General features: G+C 41.7%; 1 protein-coding gene across 1 annotated transcript in view; it reads right to left on the reverse strand.

The window, feature by feature from the left end:
• The window catches only part of PIGK (phosphatidylinositol glycan anchor biosynthesis class K), a 101681-nt gene that overhangs the window by 61877 nt on the left and 14351 nt on the right, over window positions 1-25453 (reverse strand). Inside the window, exons 5-9 of the mRNA XM_081914669.1 lie at window positions 24498-24609; window positions 23234-23330; window positions 22386-22503; window positions 21606-21716; window positions 18257-18429 (exon numbers count right to left, since the gene is read on the reverse strand). Coding sequence (XP_081770795.1) covers window positions 18257-18429; window positions 21606-21716; window positions 22386-22503; window positions 23234-23330; window positions 24498-24609 — 611 coding nt within the window. The remainder of the gene's footprint in view (window positions 1-18256; window positions 18430-21605; window positions 21717-22385; window positions 22504-23233; window positions 23331-24497; window positions 24610-25453) is intronic.

Here is a 25453-nt window from a genome sequence, read left to right on the forward strand (position 1 = left end):
TGTGGGGTCCCCCTTCCTTTGAGGAGGAGTAATTTCCAAAGCATGAGGAAGAACCTGCATTCAGGTAAATCAAATACAGACTTTGTTTTCTTGAACCAAGGCTTTAGCCTTGCATGAAGCAAAGAACATAAAAAGAGCCCTACTGGAACAGGTCAAAGGTCCATCTAATCCAGCATCCCTTTCTCACAGTGGCCAACCAAATGCTTCTTGGAAGATCTCAAACAGGACCCAAGTGCAACAGCACTCTCCCCATTTGCAATTCACATCAGCCAGTAGGAGTGATCCTTCATCCTTTTCAAACGTCTTACTCATTCTGAATGCAGCCCGACGCACAAGAGCCAAGTTTAATTGTCATGGAGCATGTGCTTGCCGCATGACTTATTGACATATTGCCCATAGAACATCCACATATTGTTGACAGTGGCGGAGCTGCCTGGGGCAGGCACACAGGCCACACATCTGTTCGGGGGGGGGAGCAATGGTGCCGCCACTCTGTTCCACTCCGTCCCTGGGTCAGATGTGACTCAGAAGCAGAGCTGCAGCTGGGCAGCCCAGATGAAGAGAGAGATGGCAACGCTGCCAACTCTCCTGTACTCAGTCCCCGATTCAGGCTTGACCTGGGGATGAGCTGCTGTGGCTGGGCACAAGGGAGCTACCTCAGCAGCTCCTTTGCACGCCAGAGTCAGGCTCCTATGAGACAGCAAGATGTGGGAGCGCCTGGTCGCACCCCCTCCCAAAAATGTGCCTGGGACCACAGCCGCCCCAGCTGCCCTCCCCCAAACACTACGCCAGTGTCTGCATAATACAATTTGTATCCCATATAGAGATATGCTTAAAGGGCCCTATCAATGCAATGGCAAGTGTCCAATTGTTTCCAAATTAAATGAGTACACCAATTATAAATTAAAAACCATTTACATTTTCTGTATCTTCTTCTCTTGCAGAGTGCTTAACAAAGAACTATAATTAGGATGAAACTTGCAATAATTAGAGAGTAAGCACCTTGTTCTATCTTGTAACAGTTTTATGGCTGCTGAAATTCTCACGTATCATACATTTTTGTTTAAGCATCAACAACTGTCATTTCCTGCTCATAACATTTGACATTTCACACAAAAGCCCACCTAGGATACATGCTCCACAGATTAACTTCAACCTTTGGTCTGAGAGAATGAATCACATTTTCCTCATTCTGGAATATTTGAGATGAATTTGAACTTAATGTGGCCTAATCAGCCATTTAGTGAATTGCTGGCCGATTTAGCCATATCCTTTAAAGATATAATTAGTCCCTACAGAGACAGTCAACTTTATTTTAGTAGAAATGCTAATCATTTCGAATTTGGTCAGCCTAGCTGTCACTGTATGCCCTTGCTCACAAGCACAGTCACTGCTTCCCCTGTGAATGTACAATGACACCTCATCAGGATACAGGAGATAATGATCAAACTGGGTACAAGACAAATTGTACTTCTGCTCAGGTTTCTCCAGCAATTCGCTACTGTAGTGATAACCCAGAATTCCATGCTTTTAAAGCGTTGACCTTGCATGCTTACTTTGGTCGTCTGCTTCACAAGGCAAACAGCTATTTGAACTGGTGATATCTGGTGGTTGTCTTGAAACAGGAAGCAAGGAAACAGTCTTCTAGAAACTCACTTCCTTTAAAAAACAACAACACCGTTGTATTGTGTTGAAGCTGAGGCTGCTCTAATTAGTACCAATACTTAAAAGCAGTAGAGGCATAACGAGTAGGCTCTCCCCTAGTTTTCCCTAGATATGGGCGGATTTTTCATTGGGCCAACAGCTTGTCAAAACCACATCTCCAAAGCTTTCAAGTCTATTTCATCTATTGGAACCATCACATGGAAGCCTTGGGAACCATTTCAGCATAGGTGATGTAGCAAACCATCATGTGTAAGAGTCATCTAGCACAAGGAATATACACATGCTATGTAGAAAGTCAGAATAGGGGTAATGAATGTTAATGGTCATCATACGAATCTGCTACATTGTAATGAAGACAATGCTCCTGCACAATATGCCAGATTAGTAAACATACAAGGATATTTAAACAAATAGGTTTTGTCACTACACTTTCTTTTCTAGAAGAGGTGTCTTCTCACCGAGCGGCTATAACCCTTAATGGCAACAAGCAACCCTCTGTCCTATAGTTTTGCCTATTTTTCTAATTAATGCTTCATTTCCCCTTCTGTTAGAAGCATTTGGGGAGAGAGGATTCTGCCTTAGTACTAGATGTTAGAAATACAGGATGCCTTCTTGGCCATTATTTTTTCTTGACTCTATTTCTGAGATGAATGAAAGGAGGCATTTATGCAGCGGTACATAACAAAAGCAATCTACAAACAAGCACTTTCATAGAGCTTTCAGCTTTATTGCCTATATAAATTTCTGTAATCCAACAGTACCATGGAAAGGTATTTTGATGATTATGACAAAATGAAATAAGACAGTAACCCTGTGGTAACTGGAGGGACAAGATCAGAAATCTGTACATCTTCCTGCTCCCACAAGCATTGCTCTTAATATTGTAGTCAAATTTTAGATCCCAGCACACCAGCTGCCCGTTCCTAAACTAAATGTTAAGAAGTTAAATTATCAGACTCTCTCACAGCCCCACAGGGAACGCAGTTCTACAATCTGACAAAGCAGAAGCTGTTGGGGACAGCAAGAAACCCAGCCAACACACTTGGCCCAAGATACGTCTGAGAACCTTATTTCCCACCAGCAAAGCTACTTCTCTCTTGAAAGCTAATGCTTTCAGTATCAAGCATTGTTCCTGCAGGCAAATGTCACACATTCATTGCTACAAGGAACTGTTCTCCTGGGTCCTGCTACCACACAGAGAGGAATGAAGCAGCTGGGCGCCTTATCCCTGCCATCCAAGCTCTGACCATCAAACTCATTCCTAAATGGCTGCATCTGAAGATACTGTGTCAGCATTTGCAAAAGAACAACCAGCTAAAATATTATTTCATTAACCAGAGTTGTAACTATCGAAACACCAACTTAAATGTTCTGCTTTTGATTGATATTAAATGAATATTAAAGGTAAAGGTACCCCTGACCATCAAGTCCCATCGCGGACAACTCTGGGGATGCAGCGCTCATCTCGCTCTATAGGCCAAGGGAGCCGGCATTTGTGCACAGACAGCTTCCAGGCAAACCAGAGCAGCACACAGAAATGCTGTTTACCTTCCCGCCGGAGCGGTACCTATTTATCTATTTGAACTTTGACATGCTTTCGAACTGCTAGGTGGGCAGGAGCAGGGACCAAACAATGGGAGCTCACCACCTTGCGGGGATTCGAACCACCGATCTTCTGATCAGCAAGCGCTAGGCTCAGTGGTTTAGACCACAGCACCACCCGCGGCCCATAAATGAATATTATTACAATATTAAATTGATTTTTGTGACACTTCCAACATATGGATAGGTGTTTTTTTTTATTTTGTCTTATGTATTGTTGCTGGGGTGATACACAATCTATCCATTATCTTTTAACAGTTCAATTTATTTATCTGTTACATTTATAACGCACCTTTCCATAAAATATGCCAGTGGCAGCTAGACAGAAAGCCATCGTGTTTTCATCCTGGTTTTCAAAACACCTGTCAGCTTTAAATACATACAGACAAAAAAAAATCATTGGACTTTCTTCACCATCAAATGTAGATGGAGCTAACACATCTGTGCCGTGAATTGCCCATCAGGCCCATCAATTAATCAGTGTGAACATTTTAAATCACAGATAAAGTTTTCATTCCTCAATCTACACTTTAAATCTTGATTTCAGCCCGAAAAACACATTAATTGCAATATGAAAACATAGGTGACAATTTTCTGCACAGTCCATCTCCCTGCCTCCTGCACTAGATCATGATGAGATAGAAATCTTCAGTGGAAGAAATTTCTGAGCATCTGGAAGGTAATCCTTTAGGCACTCAAAAACCAGAGCGTAAGCTTTTCCACAATATTGAGACAGGCAAAGATTGAGAGCACTTGCATATGGTTTAATGCCAAACAGAAAAATATTAAGGTTGCCCCCACCCTGCAGCTCTCTAGAATTTATGGTCATGTGCTCAGTTCCGTTTTCTTCGGGCAGAAAGGAATAGCGTAACACATGCTGATTGCTAAGAAGCCAGAGCATGGAAGAATTAAGAGATGAACCTCAGCAGCTTGCTCCTTCGCTTTCACTTCACGAAGTGTGTGTGCTCCTGTTATCCCTATGCTCCTACTAATCAGTGCCAGCAGCTTCAGTGGCAAACATCTTACTGCTGCTAACAGCTCAACAACAGGACAGGCAACTGGCAGCCTCTGGGCTCAATCTGGTCGCCAGCATTACCCCAATCCCCAAGACCACCCCCCCAATTATGCATCTCACTGCTCTCTCAGAACTCTATTCAGAGAGAGCAGATGAGGCGCATAATAAAAAGAGGGCTTTGCCAAAGCCTTCCTTGCTGCTAATGCTGGAGAGGAAGGGATTAGAAAGGACTTTTCCTAAGGCTTAGTTTGCTGGGGGGTGGGGGTTGCTGCCTCAATTAAAAAAAACATGTCCCTGTTAAAAATTAGTTGCTCTGCTACATGATATTCAAAGAGCAAGACTGTATACATGACATCCCTCACATCACACTATAGATAATCCAAACAATTACAAAAAGTAGTAAAGCAATGTGCTTGCAGAACTTCATGTGCTTCTATGTCAGGGACTGGCAGGGTGGCAAGGAGTGGGTGGCAGAGACCACGGGACCGGATGCTGACCCAGGGAAAGTGGGATAGAGATTAAGAGGGTTTTGTACCTCCCACCAGGCAGGAGCCAGAGCGGGAAGGAGGGCAGGATGCACCAGGAATGGAGGAAGAGACGGTGCCTGAGAGGGAGTGGTGGCAGAATCCCCTCTGTGCCTTCCTCCGCTGTCCCCCAGGACCACGAGGGGCTTGAAGAGACAGTGTCATGGACTGGCTGAACACAGAGGAATGATGGAAGGCACTAGCTGAGGAACTCCCAAGGAACAAAGGCTCAGAGCCTACGGATTAGTGGTGGGACGACAATGAGTGGTCAGAGGGAGAAGACGGAGAAGCCTTGGAGGAGGTATCAGAAGCTGAAGAGGATCCTGAAGGGAGAAAGCCTTTGACAACATTTGCTGGAGTTTTATGAAGAAGAATCTCCAAGGGATGGGGGTAGGCCAAGGTTTTGAAAACGGTATAGGTGCAATATATTCTAAACAAAAAGCTAAGTTAATAGTAAACAATGTGGTTACGGAAGAAATACCAATAGAAAAAGGGACACGACAGGGATGCCCAATATCCCCTTTGCTTTTCATATCAGTCCTGGAGGTTTTGTTAAATATGATAAGAAGGGACCAGTTGGTTAAAGGTATTCAGGTCGGAGCCAAAAATTACAAGTTAAGGGCATTTGCAGATGACCCAGTGTTAACTTTGCAACAGCCAGATACTAGTACCAAAAGAGTATTAGAACTAATTGAGACATTTGGTCAAGTAGCAGGATTTAGATTGAATAAACAGAAAACGAAAGTGCTGGAAAAAAACTTAACAATGGAAGAAAGAGAGAGATTTCAGAGTGAAACAGGGTTGGAAATAACAAAAAAAGTGAAATACCTGGGGGTGAACTTAACATCTAAGAATGTGAATTTATTTAAAGACAATTATGAAAAGTGTTGGACAGAAGTAAAGAAAGATTTAGAAATATGGTCAAGATTGAGACTTTCCTTGTTAGGCCGAATTGCTGTTATTAAGATGAATGTATTGCCTAGAATGTTATTTTTGTTTCAGACGTTACAGATCTTAGACAAGATGGACTGCTTCAAGAAGTGGCAGAAAGACATATCCAAATTTGTCTGGCAGGGCAAAAAGCCCAGAATAAAATTTAAGATTTTAACTGATGCAAAAGATAGAGGGGGCTTTGCCCTGCCGGACTTAAGACTCTATTATGAATCAGCAGCTTTTTGCTGGTTGAAACATTGGCTGCTTCTTGAAGATACAGACATTTTGGATTTGGAAGGGTATGACAATAACTTCGGTTGGCATGCATATTTATGGTATGACAAGGTAAAGGTGTATAAAAGTTTCAAAAACCATATTGTTAGGAAAGCACTATACAATGTTTGGATTCGATATAAAGATTTGCTGGAAAGTAAAACTCCCAGGTGGTTGTCACCAATGGAAGCTAAGGCGGTGAAAAAACTTAATATGGATACTAATTGGCCAAAATATTGTGAAATCCTAGAACAAGATGGTGAGAAGGTTAAACTTCAGAGTTATGAGAAACTAAAGTTCAAAGTTCGAGATTGGTTACATTACCGTCAGATAAATGAGACATTTAAGCAGGACAGGAAAATAGGATTTCAGAAGGAGAGGTCAAAGTTAGAAACAGAACTGTTAGAACCCAATACTAAGAATTTGTCTAGAATGTATAACTTGCTGTTGAAATGGAATACACAAGATGAAACGGTGAAATCAGCTATGATTAAATGGGCACAGGATATCGGTCATGACATTATGTTTGCTGACTGGGAACAGTTATGGACCACTGGTGTTAAATTCACGGCATGTAATGCCTTAAAAGAGAACATAATGAAAATGATTTACAGGTGGTACATGACCCCAGTCAAGCTTGCAAAAATTTACCATTTGCCCAATAATAAATGCTGGAAATGTAATGAGACGGAAGGTACCTTTTACCACCTTTGGTGGACCTGCCCAAAGATTAAAGCCTTCTGGGAAATGATCTATAATGAAATTAAGAAGGTCCTTAAATGGACTTTTCCTAAGAAACCTGAGGCTTTTCTCCTGGGCATGGTTGGCCAATTGGTGCCAAAGAAGGATAGGACTTTCTTTATGTACGCTACCACAGCAGCAAGAATTCTTCTGGCAAAGTATTGGAAGATCAAGAACTACCTACTCTGGAAGAATGGCAGACAAAGGTGACAGACTTCATGGGACTAGCAGAAATGACCAGCAGAATCCGAGACCAGGGGAAAGAGACAGTGGAAGAGGACTGGAAGAAGTTTAAATTATATCTTAAAAACTGTTGTAAAATAGAGGAGTGTTGAGATGTCAAGGGGTAAGAAGTAGAGAAATACAGCGGCTATTATTAAGTTTAAAGAAATTTAATGAAAGGGAAACAGTAGATAAACTGATTAAAGGGTTGCTAAAGAACTTTGGAATAAGGATGCAGCGAAAGGGAGGTATGGGGAAGTCGGTATATGTTTAATGTTGGGTATGTTTTTGTTTTGTAATGTGTATGTCTTTTATTATGTGTTTGGAAAATTAATAAAAAAATTTATAAAAAAAAACAGAAGCTGAAGAGGTAACAGGGTTTAGTGAGCAGGGAGAGCCTATGGCAGAGAGGTCCAGAAGCAGAAGCTGAGGCAGAAGCAGGAGAGCAGGGATGCCAAGAGTTCCCCTTCCCTCCTGGTCTTCCCAGACCAGGAAGAGGAAGGAGCAGAAACAGGTGTGTCGGCGTAATCTCAGATTGCTTGGGAATGACCGGGGGTGGAGGAGATTTAGGCAGCTATGGGGAGGTGAGGGCCACTGAGCAGGCCTTGCTTCTTCTAATACAGAGTTTATTTACTTACTCTGTGTGATTTATTGTTGGCTGGCTCCCTGATAAGACAAGCACAGTGGCAACCTCTGTGTACGAGACATTGTAGGTTACTTCTGCGCGCCCCATCAGACAAGGGTACTTAATTTGGGTGGAGACATGGTTACACTGTTGCTCCAACCATCCAGTTCAGAAAACAAGCCTGGGGAAGGAATGTCAGCTACTTAGTCGCCAGAAGCGTATATGCGTGTTCAGTGCACCTTAGGAGCTACTGTAGGTGTGTGCTTTGTCAATAAAGAATGAAACTACCAGTCGTTTGCCCATCTTGGGATGCGTGCACTTGGGAAATTCTCATTGGAAATGAGCATGTAGATCATACAGGCTTTTTTTTTTACTTGATGCAGAGAATTGCGCACCCAGGAACTTTCATTCGCATGCCTCAGTTTTTCAAGGAACTTTCACACTGCATCATGGTTTGTCTCTTTGCCAACAACCCTTGAAAACAGATGCAGAAATTCAGTTGGTGCTCATACCTGATACCCTAGATATATACCAAAATTCATTCAAATAATCTCCACGTTCAATGGAATTAACACATGATAAATCAATTTACAAATGGAATGCTAAACAGGCAAGTTAAACCAAAGGAGTCACTTTGCTTGGCTAATGAAATTTAAAAGGGGCACGAAAATAAATGAACCAGTATATAAAAAGCAAAGAATGGCAACTTTCAAAAATCAATAATATGTTTTGTTGTATACCAGAGGGAGCACAAGGCTTTTCATGAGCTAAACTGCATAGAGATCACAAATGTGTGTTGCTCAACACAGTATAAATACTGGGCTTACGTATATAAACACTCTTCATCAGCTAAGCTAACAAGTTTCCAAACCCTAACATAGTTAATCTAATTGAGTATTTCTCTAGTGAACTGAGGTTTATTAAATCTTAAATGCAATCTCATGTAACTATCTAGCTTCTGTGCTGTCCCTATAAAGAGGAATCCCATTTGGGAGAAGAGGGGGGAATAAGACAATCACTATGCTGTAAAAAGACTACATCAGTTGTTCTTTATGCATTTGAAAGCAACTTTTCCCCCCAAGATGTCACTGAGTGGCTGTCGAAGAAGAGCAGACTTTGCATCTAAAGTTGAGATCCCTCAAGAAACAGTTACCGCAAATGTGGCAAGAATAAAATTATTTTCCCCAACCCTACCCAGTTGTCTGATTTCCCAATTTTGTTTTTGAGCTTCATTTTCCTATCCTATGCTTAGGTGTCAAGAGGTCTGGCAAAAAAAAACCCAACTTCCACCACAGGGCAAACAACTGCTTGGAAACTAATGTGTGTTAAACACCCCAGTGCCCATGATCTAAGCAAACTGGCAGTCCTTCAGAATTGCAATTCATTTTGTTTGTTTTTAAATGGAAATATAGCATAGGTCTTTCACGTAATTGTCGCTGACTGGTTGAATACAGAGGAATGATGTGGAACCCCCAAGGGGGAAAAAGGCTCCGAGCTAGGGGATTGCTGCAGGGACGGCAATGAGTGGTCAGAAGGAGAAGACTGGAAGGAGGTGTCAGGGCTTAGTGAGAGGGGGGATTCTGTGGCAGAAGCTGAAGCAAGAGAGGAAGGTGACCAAGAGGCAGAGATGAGTCCAGCTGGAGAAGCAGCAAGTTGGTTATTTTCTCCCTTCCAATGAAAATGAACACATACACACACAGAGAGAGCTTTAAACGTTCCTCTCAATTTTTTCATTTTGTCATATTCTAAGAGAGGTGGGGAACCTTCCCCCCCCCTTAAGGTCTGCTTTCCCTTAGGGGTTATCTGTCACTGGTCACATGCTAGACGTGGGTGGGGACAGAGTCACAAGTGAGTGGTGCACCCATAAGAAAAGCCCTGCTGGAGCTTCAAGTCTAGCATCCTGTTCTCAAAGTGACCAAGTAAATGCCTCTAGGAAGCCTACAAGCAGAACATGAACTCTCAAACGCTCCCCTGGCTTGAGATTCCCAGCAGCTGGTTTTCAGAAGCACACTGCCTCCAAACCTCTCTTTCTTTCCGCTACACCTTTGCTCTCTCTTTCTCTATCGGACTAATTGTTTGTTTCACCTGCACCCTAGTAGGGAGGAGCAAAGTGGGCACAACCAGCGCATTCACATGCAAACACCGTCATTATAGGTTGCCTTCTGTGTCTGTGACACAGAAAAACAGGGCATAGATATTTTTAGTAAATAAATATTACAGGTGTCCAGTTTTTTGTTCCACCCAACCATAAGAATATAAGAAACGTAACTGCAAATCCTGCAGCAATGAACACAAAACCAGTTCAACCATATCAATCTAGCAGTATGTGAAGGCGATTTGGTTATTTTCAGACTGGCAACTAACTCTAACATTGTTTCTCTTTCCCACATTATAACCTAATGCTGCAAAGTAAATTAAAAACAGGAACAGTTATCTACAGTATCCAAATGTACTCAAACTCTAAGCAGTCCCTTCATTTCCTTTTAAAGCTCTTGGGGTTCCTTCTCTGTCATTCCCATCAACTCATTTCCCTTGACTTTTTGCTATGCAAATTCCACTCCACAGTATTAATTGTGAAATGGTATTTGTTCTATTGATAAAATTGTTGCTCCTCACAGGATTTCTTCCCCATTGCTATTATATGTATAGCGCTGTATACAGCAGCTTTGCAAAGCCAATTAATTGCTAATCAGGAGAACAGGCAAGACAAATACCTCTGACACAGATTACAGGAGAGTCAAGCAATATTATCAGTGTTTAATACATGCACACTTTTAATAACACTTTTGCTACACAATATATTTGCTGCACAAATATTTGCTGCCTAAGTCTCAAGTACCACATCACCCGAAGTTCCATGTTCTTTAACTAAGTTTGCTCTAGTCTCAAAAAGCAGGCTGATGGGAAGCTACGTATATGCAGTGGCGTAGCGTGGGTTGTCAGCACCCGGGGCAAGGCAAGTAATTTGCGCCCCCTAACCCATGGATTTGCGCCCCCTAACCCTAACCCCCAGATGTTGCGCCCGGTGCGGCCAGCCCCCCCTGCACCCCCCACGCTACGCCACTGCGTATATGGCAAAAATCACCAAATGTCAAAACACAGGTGCCATAGCATTATGTGTCATACTTAACACCATATTCATTCAAAACCAAACTATTATCTGACGGTTTACTGCAAGTTCATTATCCAATACAGCTGTAGAACATTTTTTGTGTGGGAGATTGTAGAATGATTGCTTTAAGTTTTCAAGACTAGATCAAACCATTTTCATGGTAGCTGCTGCTATCAGCCAGTAATTCACAGGATACAGTCTAAGGGCGCACAAGGGCAAGGTGAAATTCTATTCACGGAAATACTAGATTAGACACCCCAAACTTGAAATGGCAGGATCCCACTCTGCTTCTTACATGTCAATGGGTACATCTCTCAAGACCTTAAGAGCCTCATGAGTCACTCAATATAGTTCTGGCCATACCAAAAGATAAAGGAACAGCGGACTCCTGAGGATTAGGAGCAGAGGCAACCTGCTCTGGCTTGGTGCACTGCAGCAAGACACCTACCTTAGCACAATCACTATTTATACTGCCATCCAGATCTGGATGCTTTAGAGGGAAACTCTGGCATGAAACCAGCATGAATTTCTGGAATCCAGAAATTTAGTTCTATCACCTGTGCTTTGAATCAAGTTTACGGGTTTTTATCTCATCACATGCTGTTAATTAGCTAACCAACGCCAGGGTGTCTATATTATTGCCAATACCATCTTGTTAATGGTCACTATAACTATTTTGCTTTAATGTAATTGGCACTGTCTGTTCTTTATACAGTTTCTCCGCCCGCCCCCCAACCTCACTCTTCTCCATTACACACACACAAACACAAATTGTTTCCTTATTTGGAACTGTACTTCATGCGTCTGAAGTGGACTCTAGTCCTTGGAAGCTTATGTCATAATAAATTGTTAGTCCTTAAGGTGTCACAAGACTCAAATGAAACACAGACTTGTAGAACCATTGTGTGTTTCTTTCCTTTTGTGAAACTAAACATTTTTGCCACCATTATTTAATGAACATTTTCTAAGCTAGATTGGTCCCTATTTCCGATAAATTTGCTACTAGGTACTAAGATGATCTGATCAGATAATGTTTGCTATTGTACTACAGGCTATTTCCTCATACCCTCCAAATGTGACAGGGAGCTCATGCTTGAAAGGACCACCAACTGAAATTTTCTGCTTGGCACAACTGCCATCTTCTGGTAAGACATAGACATCTCTCACTCCGACCTAAAGCTTTTAAAGCAGATGGTAAGGAAAATGTACAATTTCCTTCTAATTACTAGACAAGAGTGTAATCTCTGGGATATGTGGCCACTCAGTCCTACTCTCTACAGCCTAAGTTTGGAAACCACTGAGTGATGCCTCAGAAATAAAAATAAAACACACACCCCATTTGCTTTTTTAAAAACGCTGTCAGAGCATCTTTCAGGCATGACCTTGACTGACTCTAGAAGCTTTACATGCTCTAGATTTGATCTTGAAAATGCTAAAATACTGCTAGTATTTTGTAAAATATAAACTTGGGCACCTTTTGGCAGAAAGGCAGATTCAGCATTTTAAATTACGCTAAGTCCTGACTCACATTTTTTAAAAAAAAATAAAAAATCAATAGCCGGTTTCAAACTATTCATGTTCATGGAAGTTTGACCTATAATCCAACACAGTATGGCAATTAATATGCCATTTCATAAGATTTGCTAGATAATTATTAATTTATTAATGTGATAATTACAAGTGCCCCAGTTGTACATTAAGGAGACATGTTTTCAATAGTGTACCACAGAGTTCTCACTGCAACTTGTAGACTAGTTTTATAACCTTAATTAATTTGCTTTTCTTGAACTGACCACATTTCAACTGATGATTTCTGTTATTGGGATTGTCTACTTCAAGATCAAGCAGGCAACAGACAAAGCATAAAACAGAAAACAAAAAAGATAGGGGTGGTGAACCTGGCAATGAAAGTTTCCAACTTAGGCACTAGAACTCACAACTAGTATCAGAGCCAAGCCGTGGCTCAAATGCATCACAGTGCTTTCCTGGATGAAAAGAAAATTAAGGAAAATGTGTCCTTGAGTATGAATAGCCTTCCTATATGGCTTGCCTCTGGTTAAATTGGGAAGGAAGGAAGAGTGCCCCATTGAGCTCAGTGGGACCCTGTATAGGATTGTACTGTTAGGTCTGGCTTCCTTTATCTCATACTCTAATGGCTTACACCACCGGGTTGCTGTTCACAAGTCCATATTTTAAGCTGCCAGCAAAGAACAACATATTTTGTCAACATACACATATATTCAGGCTCTGCTAAAGAGGGAGAGAGTTAAATTACTGAGAGACAATCTTTGAAGCCTACCTGAAGTTATACAAAAGGACGTGCAGTGGTACCTCTGGTTACGTACTTAATTTGTTCCAGAGGTCCGTTCTTAACCTGAAACTGTTCTTAACTTGAGGTACCACTTTAGCTAATGGGGCCTCCCACCACACCACCTGAGTGCGATTTCTGTTCTCATCTGGAGGTAAAGTTCTTAACCCAAGGTACTACTTCCGGGTTAGCAGAGTCTGTAACCCGAAGCGTTTGTAACCTGAAGCGGTTGTAACCCGAGGTACCACTGTATTTGAAAAATTATTACAAAGTTACAGCACTTTGCCACATAGATCAAATCAGTCCCTTTTCATTTTTAAAAGAAAGTTTCAGAAAAGTTATCTAATGCGAGTTAAAATTAGAAACAGCTTTCTAATAAAGTTCATCCAACGGAAACTCACATGGAAACACAAACACAACCACGTAGACAGAATCCACAGCTTGACCAAAGCAGATTGTGAATGTTGTGCAAAAACCACTATTTGGCTTTTCTAAATGTACAGATTCAGGAAGCCCATGCATGTCTGAAATCATTATTCCTCTCTACATAAAGTTTACAGTATGTATAGGAGCAGCATGGGGTTTTACTGTTGCAGGGTAAGTGGTTTGGACTCATGTTTGCACATAGGGCCCAGAAATACAGTCCAGAAGCTTCACATGAGTTCAGATACGGCTCTATGACTACTAACTGGATATGAGTATATCATGTTATAAGGGGTGTCCTCTTTGGGCTCCAAGGGGGAGCCTTCTTGTAAGGTGGAGGCACAGCAGAACTTTGCTGAGACTTTTCAGATCTCACCCCCCCCCCTACTTCTGGGTTTCTGGGGCCACATGTATGCATGGTCACGTGTGAATTGAACACGTGTAAATGGGGGGTGCCTGTATGTGAAGAGCTTTCCTGAAAGGGTTTGAGAACAAACATGGTAGAGAAAGTATAGGGTGGCGGGGAGAAGGACCTCTATCGCTTTACAGGAACAGTTTACTCAGCAGCACCATAGTGAGATATCATACCAGGGTAAGCTACCCCTGCCCTGTTGATGCTAAAGGAAAATGTAGCATGTGATTGATTCAGGAAACATTTGAGCCCGAGCTCAGAGGGGGGAACCAATTAAGATAGCAAGTAGAGTTTGAAAAACAACACAAGTATCACAATGGGAATACAAACTCCACATCTATTCAAAATTAAATGAGCAGATTATTTTTGAAAACATTCATCCAAGTGGAATGTCAACTTTTCTCCCACAAGTTTGTGCAGGTCTATTATTATCCTATTCATCATACTTCTAAATCTGTTTACTATACTGTTTGAGACTGCACACGCACGCACGCACAGAGGCAATTCTTATATAGGCATATGAAGGATGATATATTGGTATTAGCAGTCCACGTTAATGAAGAACAGCCCTGCCCCTCCAATATAACATCATGTAGTGCAATGCACTCCCCCTCCAGAGGTTACACGATTTATGGGCTGTAGCAACAAGGTGCAAAAATGCAACATTAAGAAAGCTGCTGGAATCCCTAGTCTGAATTCTGGTGCTTTAATGAGCTGAGCTACAGCTATAAACAATCCTAGAATTGCTTTTAGCAGAGACTTCCTGGGCCACAAAATGTCTGTGTGTGTGTGTGTGTGTGTGTGTGTGTGTGTGTGTGTGTGTGTGTTTATCCTCCCCATTCAAGGTCCAGACATTACCAGACACTTGATATATACAGCAATACAGATCTTACCAGGAACAATAATGTCCTTCTTGGTGTGTTTATATTTTGCCTTCCCTTCATGGGACTCAAGGCACAGGATTCCCAGCTGATTTCTGGCCCAGACCCTGAGCTGACCCAGACATGTTTCGCTTCAGCAAGATTATTACATCATCTGTCTTCAGGCTACAATGTGGACCCATTAACACCTGCATAGTCACACTTTTTGTATGGGGAAACCACATAACTGACACTCCGGACAAAAAAGTCATAGCCAGAAATTCCTCATATCTGCATTCTGCCCATTTTCAAGAAGCTCAGAACAGCTTTCGTGGAGATGATTCCCACATACTGAATAAAACACGGCCTTTATGTTCCTCAGCCTCTACTCTAGTCTAGGCTGACTGAGTAGAAAAAACGGAGAAAGGTCTACACTCTATAAGCTTGGCCATTACCAAATTGGCAATGGCTTCCTTCTCTCAGTCGAAGATTGCTCTGGAACAGGGCTATCCAACCTTTGAGCCAGTAGGTACATCTGGAATTTTGAGAAAGTGCTGTGAGCACCAGGCCCCAAGTGGTTGCTGTGGGGGTGTGGCATAACACAAAATGGCTGTCGTGTGGTAGGGGATAATGACTACCAAATGTCAAGAGAGCCACATGAAGGTGGGAAATCCTAGAATTCAATGAACTAAGGATACATTTAAGGGGTTACGTTCAATGTAGGAATGGCTAGACTTGAGTAAGAAGAGCAAATAAGTCTCACATGTACTATTGTGATGGCCTGGCTGGATGCTGTGGAGTGGTGGGTGACACCAGCTGGGGAACCCCTAAGGAGCACCACATGGGAAGAAGGTTCAGAGCCAAGGGAATTGTGATGGGACAACAATGAGTGGTCGGAGGGAGAAGAGGAAGCAGGAGGGGGTGTCGGAAGCTGAAGAAGTAACAGGGTTTAGTCAACACGAGGAGGCTGTGGCAGAAGTAGTCCAGACTCAGAGGCAGAAGCAGAGGCTGGAGTAGAAAGAAGTTAGGAGCTGGAGGGGCAGGCTGCTGGAGAAGCCAGGGAGTCTCCCCCGCCTGCTGCATCCAGCTCCCCTCCCCCTGGGTCTCTTAGGACACACAGAAAAATCCAAAGAGCAGAGTTTAGTTGTGTGTAAACAGTCCAAGACTGCTTGGGAAAAGCCCGGGGGAGCCTTAGAGGGTGGTGGAAGGCAGGGACTTTCATTCCTTGCAACTGCCTTGTTGGAGCAAGACCTAATGGGGAGAGCTGCTGGGAACACTAGGCCTGTGGTGTTTTGATTTCTTGAATAAAGAGTTAACTTCACTGACACCATGGTTTGATTTGGTTGCTAACCTACGGTTGACTCCAGCTCATGACAACTGTGGAGTTTTATGGGAATACTTACTAAGACCTTTTGCAGGCACCACAGGAGGTACAGTCAGGCACACTGCTGTCCACCGGCACAACACTGTCCACCTCTGCTCTGTACTGAGCACAGCCCATGAGGAAGCAAAACAGTGGGCTACAATTTCTTTTTGCACCTACATGCACCGTATAATGACCCTTAGCATCAGCTTCAAGGATCAAGGTCCATGAAGAGGCAAATTGCAGGTAATACGGCTGCTCCATCCCCAACTCCCCAAACACAAATACTATTCCAGTGGGATAAGGAGATGGAAGTTTTTCAATGTTTATATGTAATATGATAAAGAAGATATATATTATTTGCAGCATGAGGGAATATGCTACATGGAAGGATTAAGATCAGTGGCTACAAACTGGACAAAATTCCAATTACTGCTTTGAAAGAGAACCACACATTTGAATAATTGGCCACATAAATGGTTTGTGTAAACATTTTGGTACTACATTAGAGGTAGATTTCTGTAGCGTCTAAGTATGTGCATGTATTAAAAGACTTTGTAATCCTTACAACCCAGTTCTTGCTTATCCAAAGTACTTCCAATAGATGGCAATGCAGCACCATGAATAAAATCAATCTACTGAAAGTTTAAATTCTGTAAATTCTCAATGCTTCAACAGAGGAATCCATTTTAAACTGTTTATTTCCATTGCATACACACTAGTCTATAAGGTAAGCACAAGATTTATAGCGTTCTGTCTAGAAACAGGACACACCTTCCCATCAGACTGAAACCACAATGTTTAGGTAGTGTATTGAATTTGTGTGTCCCAGAATCAGAAAATCACTCTCATGTTGAAGCAGAAACAAAGAGCCTATATATGTATGTAGCTCATTCATATATGTGGCCCATTCATCAACAGATGCCTTGTGAACTGCCAAACTGCTTCTACAGAAAATATTGAGGTCCCTGTGGTGTTTGACCTGATTCACACATGCAAACCACCAATCATATTTGAAGTATGCCTGTGTGATCTCACCCCATGAGACCTTTCTAGTCCTCTATATATAGGGCTAGTATGGACATACTGGTATCGTAGCACAATACTAGTGTCCCCTCTGCACTACAGCCTTTTAAATGCATCTGTTTGAGGGGGTTTATTGGTTTGTTTTGCTTTTGTTTTATTATGTATTTTGTGATTTCATTTCATATTTTTATGTTGTGAACCACGCTGTGATCTTCAGATGAATGCTGTAATACAAAGTTAATAATAATAATAATAACAATGCTTCCATTGAGATCATTTGCATTGTCCTTCCTTTCTTCCAATTTACCGTATTTTTCGCCCCATAGGACGCACTTTTTTCCCTCCAAAAATGAAGGGGAAATGTGTGCGTCCTATGGGGCGAATGTAGGCTTTCGCTGAAGCCTGGAGAGCGGGAGGGGTCGGTGCACACCAACCCCTTTCGCTCTCCAGGCTTCGGGCAGATCTCCGCAAGCCGTGGGAGCCCGCACCGGGCTCCCACGGCTTGCGGAGAGTTGCCTTCATGCTAAAGGCTGGGCGCACTGAGCTCAGCGTGCCCAGACTTCGCGCACATCTTCACAAGGCACGGGAGCCCTGTGCTGGGCTCCTGCGGCTTGCGGAGAGTTGCCTGCTTGCCGAAGGCTGGGCGCGCTGAGACTTCACGCACCTCTCCGCAAGGCGCAGGAACCCGGCACTGGGCTCCCGTGGCTTGTGGAGAGTTGCCTGTTCTGGGGGCAGGGGAAGCTCGGGCTTCCCCCGCCCCAGCCCCGCGCCTGGGGGGGAAAATAATTTTTCCCCCTTTATTTCCCCCCAAAAAAACTAGGTGCACCTTATGGGACTGTGCGTCCTATAGGGCGAAAAATACGGTATGTTCTATTTATCCACAACCCCTACAGCTCCTGTGGCTCCCACAATAAAAGCACAAATACCAAAGTGAATATTCACAACAGAAAACAATTCTTAAAACGAGCAATGATTTATGCAAGTGCCATTCTAAGCACTGCCCACTGTTGCTTACTAGGAACACCAAGCAGGTTTATACACACATTAACATTCCCAACACACACGACTTAAACTCTTAGAAAAATCACAAATGCCTCAAAAAAAAATTTTGCGTAATCAAGTCAAAACTTGGAAATAAAATAAGCAAGATACCTGGTCTCTTGAGGTGCTAAATTAGGATCCAGAGAAATGGTCTCCGTTGTAATTTCTACTTTTCGTACACTTCCAAAGAAATCAGTTATCAGAACATTTTCAGGATCTCTCTGAAACAGATCTGTCCGATGTCCAGGTGTAGACACACACAAACTTTTAGGGCACACCTGAAACTATATAAAGGAGGCAAATGTGCATTGGTCAAAACAGGTGCTTGCCCCAACACTACACTGGTAGGTGAGGGAGAGTCAAAGAGAAAACAACTGTTGACACTGTGTTCATTTCTGTTGAATGTAATGGTCAGTAAATATGGTCAAGGGCAAGCCTGCAGACTTTGCAACTGACCAAGCTTAATGCAGCCCACTGGCAACATCCAGGTTTTCATTCTGCTTTATTGATGCGCTATTGTTCTGCTTTTAATGCCAAAGCCAAGCACACATTTCCCAGATTAACCTAAATCAAGGGTGGCTAACCTTCAGCCTTCACCATGTTGCTCAGCTCCTACTCTCCCACCTTTTCCAACCTTCCATTTCATGTCCTCCACTTGACTCGCCTCCACTCCTCAGCTTGGTGCATGTCAAAGCTTTAAACCAAGGTTTGATGCAACAGTAAAGATTTGCCCCTACTAGGTACCGAAAGAGTAAACGACGGCTTGTAAGGGAAGAAGAGAATGTGTGCACAAAGGACCAGATCGCAGGAGCCAAACCATCTTTTACAAAGAGTTTACCAACCCCTGTGCATGTGTAGTTAGAAAGAAGTCCTAATGTGTTCAGTGAAGCCTAACCCCAGAGCCACGTGACACTGCAGCCTCAGTTTCCCCTAAATAAAAATTAACGTAGAACTTAAAGCCATGAAAGGAAACGGCTTGGAAATCTGTCTCACCATCAGCAAGTTACAGACTGAAATTTCTAGCTGGTATATCGTTTTCATACTGCCTTCCAGATGGCAGCTTACATACAGATTACAGGCTTGATTATTGTAATTCACTCTGCATGGGGCTGCCCTTGAAGCTGACACTCTGTCACAAGAGACCAGGACCCTGCAAGATTTGACATCTTTCTGCAGGGCCTGCAAGATGGAGCTGTTCCACCAGGCCTTTGGTTGGGGTTCAGTCTGACTACCTCTCCCCTTTTATAAGAACTTGCATGAAAGTGGCCTCCCAATTTTTCTCACAGGCTCATATAAGTTCAGCACAAACTAATCTGTGGGTTGCCATCTGATTGGATTTTATTCTGATCCTGATCTGATTTTAGGATGTATTTTAATTAATTGCCTGATTTTATGTTAATGTGTTATAAATTTGATGTTAGCCGCCCTGAACCCGGTTTTTGCCGGGAAGGGCGGGGTATCAATAATAATAATTATAATTATAATTATACTTGCTCACTGCTGCTGAATTCCACAGACTATGAATTCCACAGACTACAGACAAAGTATAGCAGCCAATCTGATCAAAATTGCAAGATCAACTTAGTATTGTGCTACTTGGCTTGTACTCAAGATTCTTTATCCCATACTTGTGCCTTGTTAAGATAGCATTTGGCTGTACTTTAAAAATAACAAGCTTTGTCCTCTCTGTAGTAAGAAGGCTGAGTATTAGTCACTGCCTCTGTTCTGTGTCACTACCAAACCTGTCAGCGTGGGCTGCTTATTGCAAAATTAATGCCATCTTATTGAACAATAAGACTGCACCAATCTCCATAGTCAAAATGCTGGTAAATTCTTTCAAACAGCTGTGCATTCTATTATCAAAATAATCAAATATTATATATCCACTCCACAATTCATATCTTTTAAAAGAGCATGCCAGTAACCCTTAATGTAAACCAAAACCCATCTCTAGAATCTGCAAGACAGGATATAAATGCATCACATGGACCTCAAAATCTCTCACTCAAGAAAAGCTACATTATAGACATGCAAAAGTATTTGGGGTGTGTTATACCAAATCCACTGGGATGCGCATTTTGCTGCCTTCCATTGCCGTACCATATAATCTGATTACACTTATGTAGTCAGGTTACTTTTATGACAAGGAGAGGTATTTGATGCTAGTCCTACTCAGAGGAGACCCATTTAAATTAATAGGCAGGACTAACTTAGGTTTCTTAATTTTTAGTGGGTCTACTCTGAGTAGGACATAGCTGACTACAAACAAGGGAAGCACAGTATCTCATTTCAGTGCCTATTTTTTTAGCCTTGTTTCATGCGTTTGGATCATGTTAGAAAAAAACAGCGCCAGGACTGAGACTTGACTGCCCATCCCAACAGCATCAATTGAAGTTTTTCAGCATATGCAGGTCAACTTGTCTCATCAGTGTCTCCGATTACATGCAGAAGGCACCAATGTGTCATTGCACTTGTGCTCCATAAATCAGATGTTAAGAATGGCTATGATGTGACTGCCTAGCAGATTTTTTAGTCTTGATTTTTTTAAATAAATATCAGCAGCTGGTATAGCCTTAGGATAGTACTGCATCTGAATAAGTTGTACTGAGTGAAGACCCACTGAAATCCTGATTAACTTAAGTAAACTGATTTCAATGGGTCTCTTCCAAGTAGGACGTATACTGGATATCACTATTTATACTAATTTATAGTAATTACAGATTAAGTCCTACTGAACTCAGGAGAGACTTGTTTCTAAGTAAACATGCTTGGGACTGCACTGTTAATTCTGCCCTACTTATGAAGCTCTCTGAAGGCTTTTTGTCCAACCTTTCTAATACTGTCTATACTGAAAGGAAGCAGCTCTCCAGCAGAGGTCTTTTTTACCACCACCTATCTGATCCTATTGGAGATGACAGGGATTAAAGCAGGGATCCTCTACATGAAAAGCATGTTCTTCCCCCCCCCCCAAAAAAAATGATCTGTGGCCCCTTTTCCAAGCTGTGATTAGCTTTTATTGGCAGCAAACATAACTGCAGATAGGGCTAATAAGAATTTCCACTGAGTCCAGGAACTGAAACAACAGCTCTGAAGCTTAGCTCAAGCCACTGGTTTTTACAATAATTAAACTGAAAGGGAGCATTGCATGTAGTGGACCAATGGCTTGCAAAACTTCAGTGTTTAATGGCACTAAATCAAAACATAGCTTTATTGCCAAGATTCAATGGCCTAATGGAATTAGTTTCTTTAATTGTGCAGTTTATAAAATGTTAGATTGAAAGCTAAATCAGGTAAGCTTGGGCAAGTCTGATTCTCAATCTCACAAATGAAAAAAATATGAATAATCTCATCCAGGGTGAGAAACAGGTGGTTGTAAAAAAAGGATTATATTAATTAAATGCAGCAGCCTTGCAAAAGTTGTGGTAGAAACCATTGATAAAGCCAGTTAACTAGTACTTACAAGGTCATTCATATTGGTCTGGCTAGCTGGATGGATTTCTTCCAAGAACTCCAAGACGTAAAATGTGTATCTGTCCATCAAATGAACTCCAATCCCAAGATCTGGTTGATGCTGAAAAATCAAAGCACAGAAATTTTTGTGAAGCACATTAAGTGACAATCGTATTCAGCACAAAGGACCGAGGTGAAAAGCCCCACATCAATTGCATGCTTGTAAGTTACCCTCTGTGGACAGTCTAATTATCCAAAATACAATAACTAATCATTAAAAAGCCATCGTGAGAATCCAATTTTTTTTTTTAAAAAAATGCTTCTTCTACCATGATGTGCTGCCCAATTGCTTAGAACAGTTTCTCCAACCTGCTGCCCGCAAGTTGTCCATCGTTGTCCATTGCTCATGCTGACGGAAGTTGAAGGCCCCAACAAGAAAAGTATCTTGGAAATGCTGCCACTGATCAAATAAATGCCCCCCTTACTCCCACCATTTTGTCCACCAACCATGTCATAGTCCTACTTTCTGTTTAAACTCATTTATCATTCCACATGCTAGCCTTCATTTCTTTACAGTATTGCTCTCTGTATCTCACAAACCCCAAATTTGATGCAAAACATGTGCCAAAGGAACAATATCTTCTATTAAATACATTCAGGCAGACTTGTTTATACAGTAGCATTTGTTTAAAGCACCAAATCTGGTAAAGAGCAGAGATTTTCATTACAGAATTCCAAACCTCCGGCATCCATATATTATTAACTAATACAATTAAAGCTATACACTTACTGAAAGTGAGTCTTCTCCAACTTGGCTACTAGCCAAAGCCATTATATTGGGAGAATAAAATCGCTCATACATGGATGCACCTTGGCACGTATCAATGATAAACAGCAACTCATTGTACCTGGAAGAAAACGAATATATTTTGTGTCTACCATTTTTTTAAATAAATCATGGGCCATTATTCCTATGGCTCCTAAAGGTCATCAACACTTTTGATTAGGAGCCATCGGAGATTTCAATCCTATTCCAGACTTAGTTCCAGGGCTTTTTTTCAGTAGGAACTTGCTGCAACTCAGTTCCGGAACCTCTCAGATGGGTGCCATTGTGATTTCTAAGAGAAAGAGGGAGGCGGTCATGGTGAGTTCTGGCACCTCTTTTTCTAGAAAAATGACAGCACTTAGTTCTATACAGACATGTATAGGATTCCACTGTTCATGTCCTGAAAAAACTAGCAAAATGGGATGGTTTGTAATGTGTGTGTGTGTACTCTCTCTCTCTAATGTATTTGTATACTAGCAGTGCTATGTATATATGTACGTGTGTGTGTGTGTGTGTGTGTGTACACACACACACACACACACACACACACACGTGTGGCACTGCTAGTTTCTGCTTAAGAGAAGTTCCATTGTAATACGTTCACAGACCCATGAGTTCATTCCTGATCCAATAAGATCAAATAGAAGAAACATAAAGGGAATAATGACTGGATTCATTAAAAATTAGTATGCCTCTATTCATTTTCATAAGGTTGTAAACAGACTGTTAGGCAATTGCCTCTAGGAAAACTGGAGGAGATAGTAAAAATGAATGTGTATCATTTATTCAGAAATGAGACAGCAAAAGTTTACCTCCTTTTCTGCCACATTTGTTCAAAGGCATCTGCAAGCTCTACATTTGTGATTTCTTCAGAATCCTGAAATTTCAAGAAACCATTCCCACCATGACCTTGGGAGGAAAAAGCACAAATTAAATTGACATGCTCTAAAAGCTAAAGCAACATCACGTAAATACGCTTTCTTAGTCATTCATCATGAAGAATTCATTATGGAGATAAAAGGCAGAGAAGAAAGAAACAATTCAAGAAACACCAGAGTTCAGCCTCAGCAAGCTGAGACTGAGCAGGCTTTAACAGTATCATATCTGTATAAACCATTCCCTTTTGTATAGACCACTATTTTTCTTTCATGAGACACACAAATTTTCTTTTGAACTGTGAGTTCCTCTTCCCCAGTCTAACCAGTGAAGGTGTAACATAACAAACTCCTCAATACTAGAAAGATCTCTAGTTCTTGAATATGGGGAGACTACATATCTTCTTACATTTAGTAAAAATGTAACAGTGTTGTCATGAAGTCACCACAGGAGGATATGTAGTGCCACATAGATTTGCATAAAAACAGGATGCGCAACAGGAGCGGAGGAAGAGACATGGACATGTGGGGTAGTCTGAATGCAAGGGAGAGTTGAGAAAGTGGAGGAGGAGGAGAGGGGAAGGAAGAAGAGATGAAAATCGGGATACAAAGTTGGGCTACAGAATAGGAGGGCATGGTGACTGTATAATTGGATGGAAGGTGAAAAGGGTGCTTAGTAGTTGCAAGGAAGAAATTCAGTGTTGAAGGAAGAAGTTCAGGAGAACTCTAATTTTGTTTTTCAACCAGTTCAAGATCTGAGGAATTCACTCAATGTCTCTTCACAGCTAAACTTATCAATTTCAAAAAGTCACTAGTGTATAACCCCCAGCTATGGGCCCTGGTATACATCACATGCATTGCAGTTACACAAATTACACAATGGCTTTCTTTCTGACTCATGGATACAAGTTAAATGTGGTCCTCTGTACTTAACAGGAAGACCATTAAAATCAACATTCTGGTAATGTCCCCTAAATAGACTTTTTTTGGTATGTTCAGTATATGACTTGAATTGATTTATTTTGCAATTAGTTTGATATAACCAATCGCTTTCACAACTCTAGCAAACCTACTGCAAGAAAAGCCATTCAGCAAGGTGAAATATTCTGCTCTGAATGGAACAGACCTCTCTGACAGGCATTGCTCTAAATATGTTCAGTGCAAAGATCACAACGCAAAATGTTGAAGGAAATACAATTACCTGTCATATATATAAGAATATTGCTTCTGTCGTCAGAAAGCAGACGCTTTGAGCGAGGTGCGCTGGCTGGGATTCTGCCCGTTAATACTCGCAGAAAATTTTCCACAGTAACCTAAACACAGAAGATCATCATCTTTTCTAACTATCTTATACCCTGCATTTGAATGCATACCCCACCTCCCAAAGATGTGTTGTCATATAAAACAGCCACTAATGCCTAGGATGGTTCAATAGAGCAGTAGATTTGACTGCAACACCAGACCTCACAATCCCCCATCATGAAATTTCTTCTTCATAAAATTCAAAACTTTTTATCACTGAAGAATAATAAAGTTTACAGCTGAAACACATGATATCTAGTACATGGCTACCACCATTTCAGTCTTCCTAATGTGCCTTCATTGATTTAAACACCTGTCACACTGTGTGGCTTTATCTATGTGGAACGACTTGCATATCTGCTTACCAAGCAACATTACTATGCGTTACCATGGCAAAATGTTAATAAATATATTTCGAGACTTACAATCCCTCAGAGGCTGAAAGAAAATAAGATTCTTGTGGTAGAAACGTTTGATCAGAGATTGTCTATCTGGCCAGCAATTCGGGGGGGGGGGGCAGAGAAACTTACCAAAAAACACTAATCTGCTATGTTTGCATACAGATTCAGAAGGCTCAGAAAGTGCTCACATGTATCAGGCTCATGACTGCTGTTTAACTAAACCCAAAATCTGAACACAGTGAGAGATAACATATTCTCTTCTGAGAAGTCAGATTGGCAGACACGAAATCTTCTTGCAATTCCCCCCCCCCCCCGAAATATTATTGTTTAATCCAGGCAACAATAGGATGCTTGCTCTTCTGCTTGCTTGGAAGCCTGCAAATAATTGCAGCTACCATGTACTCAATTCCTCTAAAAGATATGCCTGCGGTCAAAACTTTTTACCTGTGCCCAA

The sequence above is a fragment of the Podarcis melisellensis genome, assembly GCF_964234715.1.
Source record: "Podarcis melisellensis genome assembly, chromosome: 6".
In the NCBI taxonomy this organism is placed as follows: domain Eukaryota; kingdom Metazoa; phylum Chordata; class Lepidosauria; order Squamata; family Lacertidae; genus Podarcis; species Podarcis melisellensis.